Here is a 15,076-nt window from a genome sequence, read left to right as displayed (position 1 = left end):
GTTTTATTTTGGACCCGGAAAGACTTTTAATAAAATAATTTAAATACCATTGCTAAAATGTTCCAAATAGTTAAGAGTCATATATCAACAATTCTCTGAATCCAAAATTGAAGAAAACTTACCACAGTAACTTTGCTGCTGTTGGAATCTGACACATACTACTGAAGTATGCTTATGTAAAGATGTAATGAAGTAACTATTCAACACATGGCTGAGACACTCATGCTACACATCTAGCTTAATTTTGTCCCACAAAGAAGTGTCTAAATGGCCCTACAGGCAGTACTGTATATAAATCCTAATGTTCAATTAAGCTATAAAGCAAAAGTTAATTTATATGCATTAAGATTTGAATATCATTTTAGCCTTATTTATAGCAATGTGAATTGCTTTAGGAAAAAAAAACCTGCCACTTAGGGTATGGCCAGAATTCTTAAAATAGTTGTTGATCAGCCTGTTCAAATTATTTGTAAAAGGGATGTTCTGAGGTTTTATTTTTAAAAAATCCTTTTACATGTAAAGTGATGTTCTTTTTATTACCTCCTTACTGCCAGCAGATGGTGAACAAGAGTTGATGTCAAAATGGTTCACTAAAATAGTATCTAAAACAAAAGCTAGGCAAGCTTCTTAGTACTGAGTGTTAAGTGTCTGAAACAGTATACAATATAGTTTCAGCTTCTCTGCATATCAAAGATTGAAGAGAATATCTCTAATCACTGTAAAAGACTTATTTTGGACAAAAAAAGAGGAAAGCACCCATTATTTTTTTAAATGTCCTATTTAATATTCATATATTCCTTTTCATTAACCACTATACATACTGTATAGACCCCATACATTCCTCAAAAAAACTGAAAGAGGAAGTGGGGGAGGAGGAGTAAAAGAATCATCTTAAACACACTGCCATTTTCTGGACTAGAGTCCCTAACTGAGAGGGAAATAGTCTTTATGAGAAATCTATGTCAAGTACTTACTATTACATAAAAAAAATAGTAAGAATAGTTTTGTTGGATCAGGACAAAGCCCATATTAGTCCAGGACTCTGTTTCTCACAGTGGCTGATCAGGTACCTCTGAGGTGCTCATAAGCAAAAGATGGTGACATATATCTTTCCTGCCATTGTTCCTTGTGTGATATTTGGAAGCATGTGGCCCCAACCTGAAGTGACACTGTATCTTCAAGACTGATAGACCTATCCTCTATGAATTTATCCAGAAGCTTTATTTTGTCTGTTCTAAATTTTCTTCCAATCAGCTTCACTGACTTCTGGTCCCAGGGTTTTCAGAGAGGGGAAAAAACCTTTCCCATGTCTACTTTTGCCATACCATCCATAGTTTTAGAACCATGATTATGCTATCCCATAGCTATATTTTTTTCTTAAGTTAAAGGCTCACAAATATTTGAGACCCTAACATTTTGGTTGTCCTCTTCTGCATGCTTTCCAGCTCTATTATCTTCCAAATGTGGGTATACCATAGATTTGTATAAAAGCATTGCAATTTTGGCAGTTTATTTTCAGTCAATTTTCTAATGAACTCTAACATGGAATTTGCTTATTCACAGCTGTCACATTCTGGGTCGATATTTCCATTGAGCTATCCACCATCACCCAAAATCCTTTCTGCTAGTCAGGTTACTCCAATCCTATCAGTCCACATGTTAAGTTTTCTGCCCCAATGTGCATCCCTTTATATTTACTAAAATTAACTGAGTTTCATTTTTGATTTGATTGATCATTTATTCAGTTTAAACAGATTCTTCTTGAGCTCTTTGTAGTAACTTTTGATTTTCATTACCTCAAATCATCTGGTATCATCTGCAAATTTGGCCAATTCATCACTTAACCCTACATTAAAATAATTTATGGACATGTTATTCCTGTTATTCTTACTCTTTGCTTTCTGTTTCTTACACAGTTAGCAAATCATAAAAAGACAGAGTCTCTTATCCTAAGACCACCAAGCTTACTCAAAAGCTTTTGATGAGTAACTTTGTCAAAGCTTTGGGAAAATCCAGGTATATCATGGCAACAGAGTTATATGCTATAGACATTATTCACCTAACTGTTGATTCTATCAAAAATTTCTAGAAAAAAAAACTGTGAAGATTTTCTTTTACCAATAATTTTTCCTTTATATGCTTCATTCCTTTTTCTTTGATCATCAGTTCCACCAATTTGCTCAGAACAGCCATTAAGTTGAGAGGTCAATAATTTCCCAGATCTCCCTTGAGTCCTTTTTAAAACATTGGATACTATTAAGCCAAATCTGGATTAAGCCAAACCTATGATATATTAGGCAACAGCAGATGCCTGTGCTAGGGCTCCTGGTTGCTGCTGATGCAGAGGCCATGGAAAGAGAATTTCCAATTCTCCCATAAGCACTGTGAAACTGATGAGCTCAGTGGCTGGTGCTCATGAAAAAGAGATGAGTATTTCTTTCACACAACAATACCATTCCCTCCAGCCAAGTTTTATGTCAAGCTTGTAAAAGAAATATATTCAGGAGATAGGGACCTGTGGCAGGTTGGAGCCAAAGACACTGAGAGCTACATGCAGCCTGAAGATCACAGGCTGCATACTAATGATCTCAATATTTTTAATAGAAAATATACAGGCTACTAAGTGGATTCCAAGGAGCCTTATATGTAGATGACGATACTTCCACAAGTATTTGGTGGAAGATGTTGCCTGATCCCCAATATAGGCATTGCGTATTGTTCTGTACTATTCACTGTACAGAAAACAACAAAATCTTACCACAGGAATAAGTTCTTAAATTCTACAGTACAAAGCATTACTCTGCAAACTGCATTTCATTGTATTTAAATAATAAATATATGGATTCAGAGGATAATTTCAATGCTATATTGTTGAACTGTTCAGTTATTACATCTTTCAAATACACTTGTATCAATACTCTAATTTGCCATGAACTACTCATTTTTTTTAGCAATTATTCAAATATATTACCTTTAAAGGACCTTTTATGTGATCATCCTGAACTTCTAAAGTTGATGAATCATGTCTAAATGTTACCTAGAACACAAAATTTTAAACATAATTAAAGCAAGTATAAGTATAGCTATCATATTTCTGATCCCAGGCTTAACCTGTTTGCAGTAGCTATTAATGATGCTACTGATGTTCAAATGAAACTCAAATTTTGCATTTCTCATCTTTTACCCCCTTTCTCTCATAGTATAACAACCAGATTGTAGTAAAGAAAACATAAAAAGCTATCTAAAAGATTAGAATTATCGCACATTTATAAAGATCAATTGATTTATTCTTTCTTTTTTCCCTTTATAAAGGAACTTAAGAGCTGATGGAAAGGATACAAACACAGGAAACATTCCTTTAAATCTCTGCTCAGTCATAAAGGTAATTAGATGGTTTTGAACAAGTAACTCCCAGCCTAACCTAGCCTTTACTGTTGAAAGATGAATGCTTCCCTGAAGTCCTTAAAGGAAAACACACAAATGTAATCAGTAGAAATAACATTAAGTTAGAACTACACAATTAGTTCATAACACCAACTATTCTTTCATCTTCATCCTCTACAACTTTTTCTTGCCTCACCTACAAAACATCCGAAATGTGGGTTTCAGCAGAGTTCTGTGGATCCAACTTAACTGCACAGCAGCAAGAGGAAATGAAATCAAACCATTCCCATCTAGTTATTATCCCTAAACTATACAGACAGAACACATTTAGGATGCAGCTGCAAAGAGATATAACTATTCCCCTATTGATAAGCATTTCTAAGTGCTACTCCAAAAATATAGCGTCTAAGAGAATACCCTTAGAAACTCCTTTTTTAAAAAATTGGAAGCCAATGAACTAAGTAGTAAAATACACAAACTTCATTTTTTAGCTCGATACTGCATTATTATTATTATTATTATTATTATTATTATTATTATTACAGGTAGTCCTTGCTTAACAACCACAATTGGGACCAGAATTTAGGTCGCTAAGCAGTGCAGTCATTAAGTGAATCTGGACCTGATTTTACAACCATTTTTGCAGCAGTTGCTGAGGAATCACCACGGTCATTAAGCAAATCACATGGCCGTTAAGTGAATCACATGATGATCTTTATAAATGTGCCATGCAGTTCCCTATTGATTTTGCTTATCGGAAGCCAGCTGGGAAGGTCAAAAATGGTGATCACGCAACCATGGGACACTGCAACAGTCATAAATGTGTGACAGCTGCCAAGTGCCCGAATCATGATCATGTGACCACAGGGATGCTGCAACAGTCATAAGTGTGAGGAACTGTTGCAAATTGGTTTTTCAGTGCCATCATAACTCTGGATGGTTACTAAATGAACAGTCGTTAAGCGAGGACCATCTGTATTATTATTATTATTATTATTATTATTATTATTATTATTATTATTACAAAGTGGAGTATTGAGTAGATGTAAGTAAAGTTTTATGGATCCAAATACATCAAACCACTTTTTTTAACCTAATGTCTGACTTCAGTATCTATGGTAAAATGGCACCCAAAAAAAAAAAATGGTACAAGAGAAAGATGAATTACTATTCCATTGATACATGTAGTGTCAATGGGAAGGTCAGATACATGGAGTGAAGTCCACTTAGGGCATCAATACAGTGAATTTGTTTTCTCCTCTACAGCCTTCAAGTCTGCTTGGGGGGACTCCTGGAGCAGATTTTGAGATTTCATGTTTCCCTCTCATGTGAGCTTTACAAGACCCCAAAATTCCATAAACATCAATCTGGATATAGCCCTAAGGATCTTAAACATTAAGATCACAAAGGCTAATATTCTTACCATGTGTATGTACAAATCAGCCAGTGATAAATATGCACATTTAATTTTTTGTGTGTGATAAAGTTTTAGCCTCCCATAATTTGGAAAGGACAAGTGGGGGGGGGGGGAAGTTTGCTTTAACACAACTGATGACAAGAATATTTGAAAACAAGAGGGAGTTTACTTCAGAGTATGCCAGAATTGAGATTTTGGGGGTGAGATGGATTGTTGTTTTTTTGCCAAAAGGTCTAATTATTTTGTCCTAATTGGATGACCAAAATGTAATTAAGGAATTGATCACGTTAACAAATTCATGCTTTCAGTCTTGCAAACAGGTTTACAATCCAGATCTCACTTATTCAAGAGTAAATGGAAATAGTTTCTAATTAGACAGCTGACACAACATTTGGAATTTGGATTTATGGAAACAATTGACTAAATTTTTCTTGTGCAATCCCCTGTAAAATAAATGAATTTTCTGCTACAGCATGTAGACTGTAGATTAGAAAGCCAGTATCATAATCAGAAGGTTGCTATTACATGGGACAACATGCACATACAATCAGACAGTGCTGTTCCTTTTATCTTTTCCAGATCCATTATATTAAAGATATAGGCAAATTTAGCAGAAATAATTACTACATTTCAATTCAAACTCCAGCGCTCTGCATTTCTTATATGCCTTCAATTGCTATGAGCCTAGCTAATCAAATGGAAGAAAAAGTGTAGCCTGCCAGTCACTTGCTCATATGGAAAATAGTCACAAGAGATCACTTCTCAAGAATGCCTCAGTTGTATATTTGACATACAGTATACCTAAAAAAAATTAGTTTTTAAATACACATATATACATACATACCTTGACTTTAACTAGTCTTTTTGCTGTTTTGATCTTGGCCTCACAAAAGGCACCTCTATATTTTGCACTCACATCAGTGCCTACTGTCAAATATGGCGGTTCATCAAGGGCCTAGGAGAAAAGAACACATTTGGCTTTTAATCTTTTCCAGCTATTTCACACCTACTCAAATTGGATTCTTACATCACTGTCAGCAATGTTTTGTTTTAATAAAGATTTATTAATAAATCACAATAATTGAATTCATAAAACACACTAAACCACAGTGGCTTGATTCATGTAACACACTAAGCCAAAAGACAAAATAAACCGCACTGTGCTGTGTGAGCCCAGCACAGGCAAGTCCTTTAAAAAAGTACTAATGTATTTGTAAAAATAAGATATCTAATGTTAAATTTCGGCCAGAGCTACTACCAAAACAATTTTAAGTGGGAACAATTAAATTATTTGCAATTAAATTTCAGACATTAAAATATGAATCAAAGATTAAAAAAAAAACATGTCCTTATCACATTTTTCTAATGGATACGTTCTATGGTTCATTCTATTAACAGAATGACAACATCCGTCAGAAAAGATTCTTCATTCTCTATCTGCATCTCCGGAACAGATCTGGGTTATATACAGGGAATTGAGAGAAGAAAGCAAAGGCAAATCTCATTGCACAAGTGGAAGATTATAGTCTTAAGTAAATATTTATTAAGACCGTCTTGGATTTTATATTTTATATTTTTATATTCATATATATTTATATTTTGTATTGTATCTTTTATGCTTTTTATTCATTTGTAAACCACCCAGAGTCGTCGTTCTACGAGATGGGCGGTGAATAAATATGATAAATAAATATTTAACTTTGCTTGTTAGTCTCAGAACAGTTCTCTATATAGGAATTAATTAAACAGCTGTTACTGGAAAACACATACGTTGCTAGCATTCATTCTCATATTCTTGATAATTAGTTTGTTATTGTTGGAACGTTCCACAAAACATTCCAGGTGGCAGTGATCTGGTTCAGAAAAATCACATTTCTTTCTCCCAATCTGAACATGGGGGGGGGAGGTGTCAAGCATTTACAGAAGTTTATTGTCCAGAATGAGACAATAGTTTATGCTATTCTGCAGCGCAAAAGTTATGACAAGCTGGAAGTTCTGAATTCAGGAATGAAAAATAGCTGTCTTTGGTGATTATGACATCCCTTCCTGTAGAGAGAAGGGATTTCACACCTATTCAGGAGAGGGGAACTTGGTATAGCTGCAGAACTTCAATCTGAGGAGGAACAGTATGCCGCAATAAATTCCTGAAGTTTCTGTCTCACCTCTGCTAGTTCAGTAATTCCTCAGGGAGCCAGTTTTCAACCTTTTTATCATGGATCTAGAATATGTGGTTCTCCAGATATCAACAAGCTACAATTCTCAATATCCCTCACTATTTCTGGGACAAAGGACCTATACTTGGAATTTCACACAATATATTTCAAGATCGTTTGCCTGTTTGTGGCTTACATGCTATGCAAAGCTCAAACTGTACCTTTCAACAAACCATGGCTCCAAGTGCTGTGTCAACATAGCCCTTAAACACTGAAAATTCTGAAGCTCCCACTAAGAGAGTCATAACATGTTATTGTCAGACTTCACACAGGCACAGCAAAAAATCTCTGTTCTCCCCAAATCAACCCTGCGTTTAGTGACCAATGACAGCAGAACTGGCATAGATTTAATATTGTGAGATTAGTTGTTTTACCACAGACAAGAAGTTGTGTATGTGTGCACACACACAAGCACCCACACTGCTGGATACAGAAATCTCTGTATGCATGTCATCTTTTTTTTTTTTGAACCATTAAAACAGCTGCATCCTTTCCCAGGCTTGTTTCTGCATGCATGGCTGCTCGGCTGGGAAGAAGGCTGTTTGTTTTAATGATTTAAAAAGAGGTGCCTTGTATGCACAACTGCATGTTGCAAAGCACTTGTTTTGAAGGATATTCATAGCTCTAAAGTTCACCACCTACTCATATACAGACAGGTAACTCAAATTTTAAGTTCAGTTACAATGCTGGATCACTGTTTTTTAATCATTTCCTCCTTGAACCATTTTCCCCACTATAAATCTGTTCATTATCCCTCAGAGTTGGAGTGCAGAAAATTTTGCCAAGGACCACAGCTTGGCTCAGAACCAAACCCTGAACTCCTGCTGACTGCTATTTTTAAAAAAGTTGAAAATCCACCTTTATGTTGGCTCTCAGCCAATTTTTTTCACCAAGCTTCTTGTTCATACAGTAAAATGTATTTTTAAAATAACGTTCATTTGAAGAGCTATCATTTTAGCCCAAAGTCCTATCATAAAAGAGAAATATCTGAAAATAAAAGTACTATTAACCACAAAACCAACCTAGCACTTTCCAGCTGTTTTGGATTACAGCTCTCATAATCACCGACCATATTTCAAGTTGGGTGGAGCTTATAGGAAATGCAGTCTAAACTCTGGTGGGCACCAGGCTGTTTACTCTTAGACTACTGCATCCATTACACTTTTGCAGCATTGTTACGCTTGGGTCTAACTAATAATGTAACTCTGGTGAGATGGGTATGGATGCATTTTTTAGCTTTTAAAGTTTCTACCAAATTGTACTCAGATCTTAACAACAAAAATATATGGAAAATATTAAATGCACTATTAAAACATGGTTTCTTCAACAGTTTTGCATACATTTGAATAACTAATAAATCTGCAAGATATACTGTCGTGAGTACGGATGGTGAGCAAGAGGAGGCCCCTATCCCGGGGGGAAAACGCATGCGTAGTTTAGAGACTTTGAGCTGTCTTCAAAGAGACCCAGAACAGACCCGCCTTGAGTTTTGGGCTTTATCTGTCTGGGTTTTCCCACGCTTCTTCAGTTTGGTAGGATTTTCTGTCTACAATAGCAGTAATAAAACACTAGAGCCTTTCTCCTCGTCTCGGCATGGTCTTTGCTTAGTCAGGACACATATATTATCAAAACTTAAGGATTAATAGGGTTTTCAAATGTTCCTATTGTCATGATTGGACAAAAGGAATAGCAATAGGAGTAGTTCATAATGAACAGGGCAATTAGGAAAACACAAGGAATTGTTAACCAAAAATTACATTTTTATAGACTTAAGTGAACAACATGATTTATGGGATTTACTATCACCAAGATACTTGGCAATCCCAGCTGGCTGAAAGACAGTTAAAAATATGTGGCTTACAGAAAGAAACAGGTGCTGCTAGAGACACAATAAATAGAGATTTATACAGTTGTATTTGAATTCATTCAACAACTTTTCATCTGGTACTATGTTTAGGCAATGTCCTTTCTGACACAAACAAACTGAAGACAATGGACTGAAAAAAAAGTCCTGTCATTTCCAAACCATTCAAAGAACTCACAGAAGATAATATTGCAGGTCACAAAAAAGATATCTATCTTCCTGTCACAGCTTAGCAGTATGTCACAATGATGGAATGTTGCTCATAAGCATAAACATTGATGCTAACTAACAAATTAACACTCTCTTTTCTATTTATATTACATAAAAATAACCAAGGAATGCCACTATTGACCTACCCCCTTTTTAATAGTAAATTCTATTAATTTGCAACAGAAATTAATTTGTGCAACAGAAATAAAATGAGCAGAAAACAAAAAGGCAAGTGAAAAGAATGAAAATTGTTGTTTATGTTGTTGCTCTATACACACAGCATTTGCTGGTCCATTTTCACATGTTGTACATTCAAATTAAAAGGACTTTGGTTGTGAAAAAGAGGTGACTGGGAAATACCTCTAAGACTGTGCTATCAAGTCAAAGTTGACAATTCAGGACGAAATATATCAATACTCTATGAATCTATACAGGGCAGCATAATAAATCCATGCATTATCTAAATATGAATCCATATGCAGATAATTTCCATCTCATTTACCTACACTATGTTTTTTCTGTGACTGAATATGTAAGTGTACCAAACGTCAGGCCTCACAAGCCAATCACAATATGTTTTATTACTTTTGTTAATTACTTTTCCCCCCAGAGAAAATGTTACTGTACTTAGGAATGTTCAAAGGTCATGTGCTAAATGAGTAAAGAAATGTTCAGGAAGAAAATGGCAACCAACTTGAACATTTAATGTAATTTATATACAGTAATTAACTGTCTATGAGATCTGACTTTTGGTACACCCTGTATATCCATATTAATTTGCATATGGATCTCCGGAGTTCCAGTGGAAAACCCGTTTCTTAGCAGTGGAATATGTTGGATAGGGCAATTAGGTTCAAACAATGCACTCTAAAACAAATTCTTTGGCCACCATATCTCCACAAGCGATAGTAGCTTTAAACTAAATTAACATGTCCGGCATTTATTAAGAAAAAATATCAAAATCACTATAAAACCCACTGCCATGCAAGGACCCAGGAGAGCAAGCCCCACTGAAATGAACCTACTTCTAAACAGACATCCATATGATTGCATTATAAAATATTAAGCTGGATCAAGAATAAAACATGCAGAAAATGCAGCCAGAAAGTGAATTTTTCTGCTTTCCCCCCCAGAATTACCTCACCTGAAGCTCAAGTGACACTGCTGAATGGGGTGAGATGCAAGCAGGAATATGAGGAAGGAAATGAGACCTCTAAATATCATAGAAAATGCCTCTTTTCCTGATTTTTAGAAGTACCAAACTTACACCAGAGCCACTTGATCTTTAGTAGGAGCATTTCAAGGGAAGAAAAGTCATCTTCTGCCAAATATTTTACTCCAGATTACATCATTTGGAGGAAAAATGCAAAACATGAATGTGTGTATATGTTATAAAATAACACATCTGCTTCAAAATGAAGATTTGAAGATCTTATGTCTTTTAAAATAAAATATCAAGGCAGAATCTTAGATCTTTGTTAAAGCAGTCCATTTACACCTTTACTGTCTACATTCTTTCTGAAAACTTTAGTCATTTCTGTGAGAAATTTAAAATATATATTTGGAATACAATTTTAGTAACTTGAATTTAAAATCACCTTGTATGCAGGTAATGTACAACTGACACTGTCAAATAAAACAAAAGGCCACCTTTCTACCATAGTTCAATATTATGTCAGTAACTTATTTAAACAACTGGTTTGCCAAGAATAATAGAATAAAAATATGTTGGACAAAAATGCAGCATATGCTTCAACCCACAAACAACAAGGAAACATTGTAACCTCTGAAATCTACCAAAACAATTTATCAACAATTTGTATGTAACAGCATAATGTTGCATGATGAGCTAACGAACATACATATGAATGACAGCCTCCCTGGTTTCAATATTCTCAAGCTTGAGATATAAACTAATAATTAAGTATGGATATTTGGAGAAAATTACTGAATTTCAAATATATACTTCTATGATTAAAAATATGGACAGAACATAAGGTTTAATAATGGGTTATACTCAGAATAAATAGTTTATTGAACAAAAACAGAGCAAATATTTGAACAAATTAAAAAAAATAGACTTGGAGTTTAATTATGTTCTAGATCATCGTTTAAGCAAGTTTAAAATAGTTGTACTTTTACAGAGATGATTTACCAGAGATACTTAGTGCTATATAAGCTAATTCAAATATCTCAAGAAATCAGGATTATTTTGGAGATATCAGGCATTTAAAAGCTTTTTTCATATTTTCTGGTTTTCCATACCATATTAAATTACTCTGTGGTGATGTGCTATACAGTACAGGTAGTCCTTGCTCAACGACCACAATAGGGACCAGAAATTAGGTTACTAAGCAATGTGGTCATTAAGCGAATCCAGATCTGATTTTATGGCCTTTTCTTGAGGTGGCTGTTAAGTGAATCACATGGCTGTTAAAGCAAATCACACAGTTCCCTATTGATTTTTCTTATCAGAAGCCAGCTGGGAAGGTTGAAAATGGCAATTACATGACCGCGGGATACTGCAACGGTCATAAATGTGCGACGGTTGCCAAGCACCCAAATCGCAATCATGTGACCAGGGGGAAACACTGTGACAGTTGTAGTGCAGGTTTTTAGTGTCATCGTAACTCCAGACAGTCACTATATGAATGGTTGTTAAGTGAGGGCTGCCTGTATTTAATGGTGAATCTTGATTAGTTTCATGCACTAATGTGCATGATAAATTGCAAAACCCGTAGATTTACCAATTATATTAATTTTACTAAAAGAGGCTACAATAAGTCTTTCAATCATATGTTTTTTCCTTTATTCTGTAGTTTTAATTTAGCATTATTCTGAATTTTCATGATAATTTCTTGTGATTAGCATAACCATGAGCAAAACATTCATCCACAAGGCAGCAAAGAGACCTCACAAACTACTCTAACAGCAGTTTGTGCCAGATCTTTCTCCTTTATTCAAGGAACATACTCTGCAACACTTCCTGCAAAGGGAGACTGTGGTTACTTGGGAATTGATCATTTCATTTTTTTTACTCCTGTGTTGGCCCAATCTTCCCCCAGCTCATTAATTTTAAAAGCAATACCCTTCATATATCTACAGGAGATAAAAGAAATGTCAGAGCAGCAGCTATTCATATCATCCATCTTATGTCTCAAGTAAACTAACGGCTGTCTAACCAAAGGCTAGCCACTAGTTTAGATCTGCCCAAAACAGAGAACCACGGATGGATCAGGTAAGCCAAGACAGACCACTGTTTCAAACTGTGGTTAAGATAGCTTTTTATTCTTTCCAACCCAACAGAATTCTGGAAAGAAATTAAGTAAAGGGGCTCAAGAATCTGTCTGGATGTTTCCCTGTATAATAGCAGGATAACTGTCTGAAAACGGAATGGAATGGGACCAAATACAGTATTGGAGAATAAGTCAACAAATGAAAATTGGCCAGATCAGGCCAGGGACTGCAAAGAAAAAAAAATTCCCCCAAATTCTCTCAGTATACCCCTACAAGTAAAGCAGCTGGGCACCTACTTAGAATGCTGCTGACTGAAGCTGGAAAGGATCTATGACTACCTATATAGGATAGGTGACCTTGGCTATAGGTATAACTGCATTATTTCTATCTTTAAATAGAAGGTAAGCAGATGGACAAGTTGGACAGTAGATTATGCAGCTAAACCATTCAAACTGAAAACGCCCTTTCTCAGCTAGTATGTATTCAAACCCTAATGAGGATCAAAACACTGGAAATTTGGCAACTGGTAATCATTACTTGCCATCACTTTATCACAACTCACTAGACTTCCAGTAGACAAAAATTCAGCATGAACTAAGACAAAAATGTATCCTGTCGTCAGTATCATACAGCCCTTTCCATCTTGAGTTACTGTTGACAACAGGATTCCTAAATGGTATGAATGTTTTAGAGAACACAAGTGTACAGTGAAACCTTGATCTGGGAACCTTGGTGCAGCAAATTTGGATGCAATGGACAAAATCCCCCTTGTATTTACAGCATTTTCAGTCATTTGCATTATGACATCACCATGGATGACATATTCTCTCAATTTAAAGGATATCTCCCCCAAAACTGGAACGTTAATCATGATCCCACTGTATATCATTTTCTGTCTGAATGTCACTCTGTAGAAAACTTCAGATAAAATGTTAAACTATGAATAATAAATCAGAATGACTGTAATTACAAACAATGCTGAACCAAAACAAACAAACAGACATTATGTTTCAAAGTAATAACCCAGCTTGTATAACATGCAAAGACATAATGTGATTCATTTGATATGTGTTTAGCCAATGTGGTTTGTAAAAATATAGTTTGTAATTCAGCAAGTTTTGTGCTTCCTTCATGTAGACACTAACACAAACCTGTTATATGAAGTGTTCCCAGCATTATTTGTATGGAAATGCTGGTACCACACTAGGATTCAAACCTTTTCCCTAGAAAGCCTGTAGCCTAGTAATATTAGGGCCAGAGTTCCTAAAAACTAGAAAATAGCAATGCCTGATCATCAAAATAGCATTTTTGCCCTCACTAACCCTATCACCCAATATAAACTGCTACAGGCTATACACTGAATATCATAGGACTTGAACCCCTGGCACTTAACTATGGAGTTAACTGAATCTGCAACCAGGATCAAGTAATGAAATATGCATCACAACATCATGACACAAAAAAACTAACTTAAGTAGTTGCATCAGATATTAAATATGTCAGGCAGAGTTTGCATTATGATGTCACTGTGTGCATGTTATTTTGATGCAATCTTGGCTTGCTGCAGATGCCTATGAATTGAACTATGGCTTTCGGCAAACATCTCAAACCTTTGGTCTGGAGATCACTAGCAGTCCACAAGGGCTGATGCAGGCATAAAAACAGATTTAACTTCTTTTAACTGTTGAAAATCTTGCACGATTTCAAGCAAGATTGCCCAAGCTTTAAGAGATTTGATGATTTGGTGGTAGTTTTAGTCATTTTCATTAAAAACAATTTTTATTTAATGTTGGAATCACATGGATGGCATTTGGAGGAAATCACATATGCTAACCCTAGGTTATGCGGTGATCCTCAAAAGTTTTTAATGAAGATGTGGTAATGCATATAAAAGAAGAATGAGAACTGCTGATTCACAAGATATTTTAATTTTCTTAGCTCATATACAACACAGAAACATAAATTACCACAGTGACAGGGCACTCTGGTTGGGTTCACATGCAACCCTAATCCATAGCTGGCATTAACCAGAGCTTGTTGAAAACTCATAATCATGGTTTATATATCAGAATGGCTATAACCATAAAAAGCCAAAAACTAAGTACATTACTGCTTTGCAAGATACATGAATCCAGCTAATAACTGAAATTCAGGAGGAGCTATCTACCAAAATAGGCTGTCATTTTAATCCAGTGGTTTCAATCACTCAGGCAGTGCTGTTTATAAGCCACAGTTTATTATTTAATGGTTTAAGTAACTGCAGCAAACTGTGGTTAATTCAGTAAAACTTGGTTAAGCTAATGATGGCTTAGCACTCCATCTTCATATTCCAGAAATCTGCTCCCAAGGATTTAAGAGGAAGAGGACAGAGTGTTCCACTGTTTGAGAACAAATTTCTAATTTATTATTACATATTGCCCAATATGGGCAATCTGCATTCTACTTTATTGTCTGCTCAGCAAGTTGAGCCCTAGGTGATTGGTATTTGTCTCTATGGTGCTGCCAAGCTTATCAGCACAGATAGCTTTTTCTCCAACTGGGAGAGGAGAGGAGAGGAGAGGAGAGGAGAGGAGAGGCTATACTGTTGCATTCTCTAGTTTCAAAATGGAAATCTTGCCTATACTGGGGCTGCTGGGGCTGGAGTAAGAGCTGGCAAAGTTAAGAAACATCCCCACCCTGCCTACAGAGATCTTGAGACATGAATATAGAGGCAGCTCTGCAAATGTGGAGTGCGTAAGTGCAGAACTCTTC

General features: G+C 35.6%; 1 protein-coding gene across 3 annotated transcripts in view; it reads right to left on the bottom strand.

Annotated features, from left to right (window-relative positions):
* Window positions 1–15,076, bottom strand: part of ARID4B (AT-rich interaction domain 4B) — a 91,330-nt gene that overhangs the window by 61,802 nt on the left and 14,452 nt on the right. For all 3 annotated transcript variants that reach the window (XM_063306571.1, XM_063306579.1, XM_063306583.1), the window contains exons 3-4: window positions 5,646–5,756; window positions 2,972–3,037 (exon numbers count right to left, since the gene is read on the bottom strand). In XM_063306571.1, the coding sequence (XP_063162641.1) occupies window positions 2,972–3,037; window positions 5,646–5,756 (177 nt within the window). The remainder of the gene's footprint in view (window positions 1–2,971; window positions 3,038–5,645; window positions 5,757–15,076) is intronic.

This window comes from Candoia aspera, chromosome 1, assembly GCF_035149785.1.
Source record: "Candoia aspera isolate rCanAsp1 chromosome 1, rCanAsp1.hap2, whole genome shotgun sequence".
Taxonomy (NCBI): Eukaryota; Metazoa; Chordata; class Lepidosauria; order Squamata; family Boidae; genus Candoia; species Candoia aspera.
Note: the sequence above shows the minus strand (reverse complement) of the source record. Positions and strands in the feature narration are given on the sequence as shown.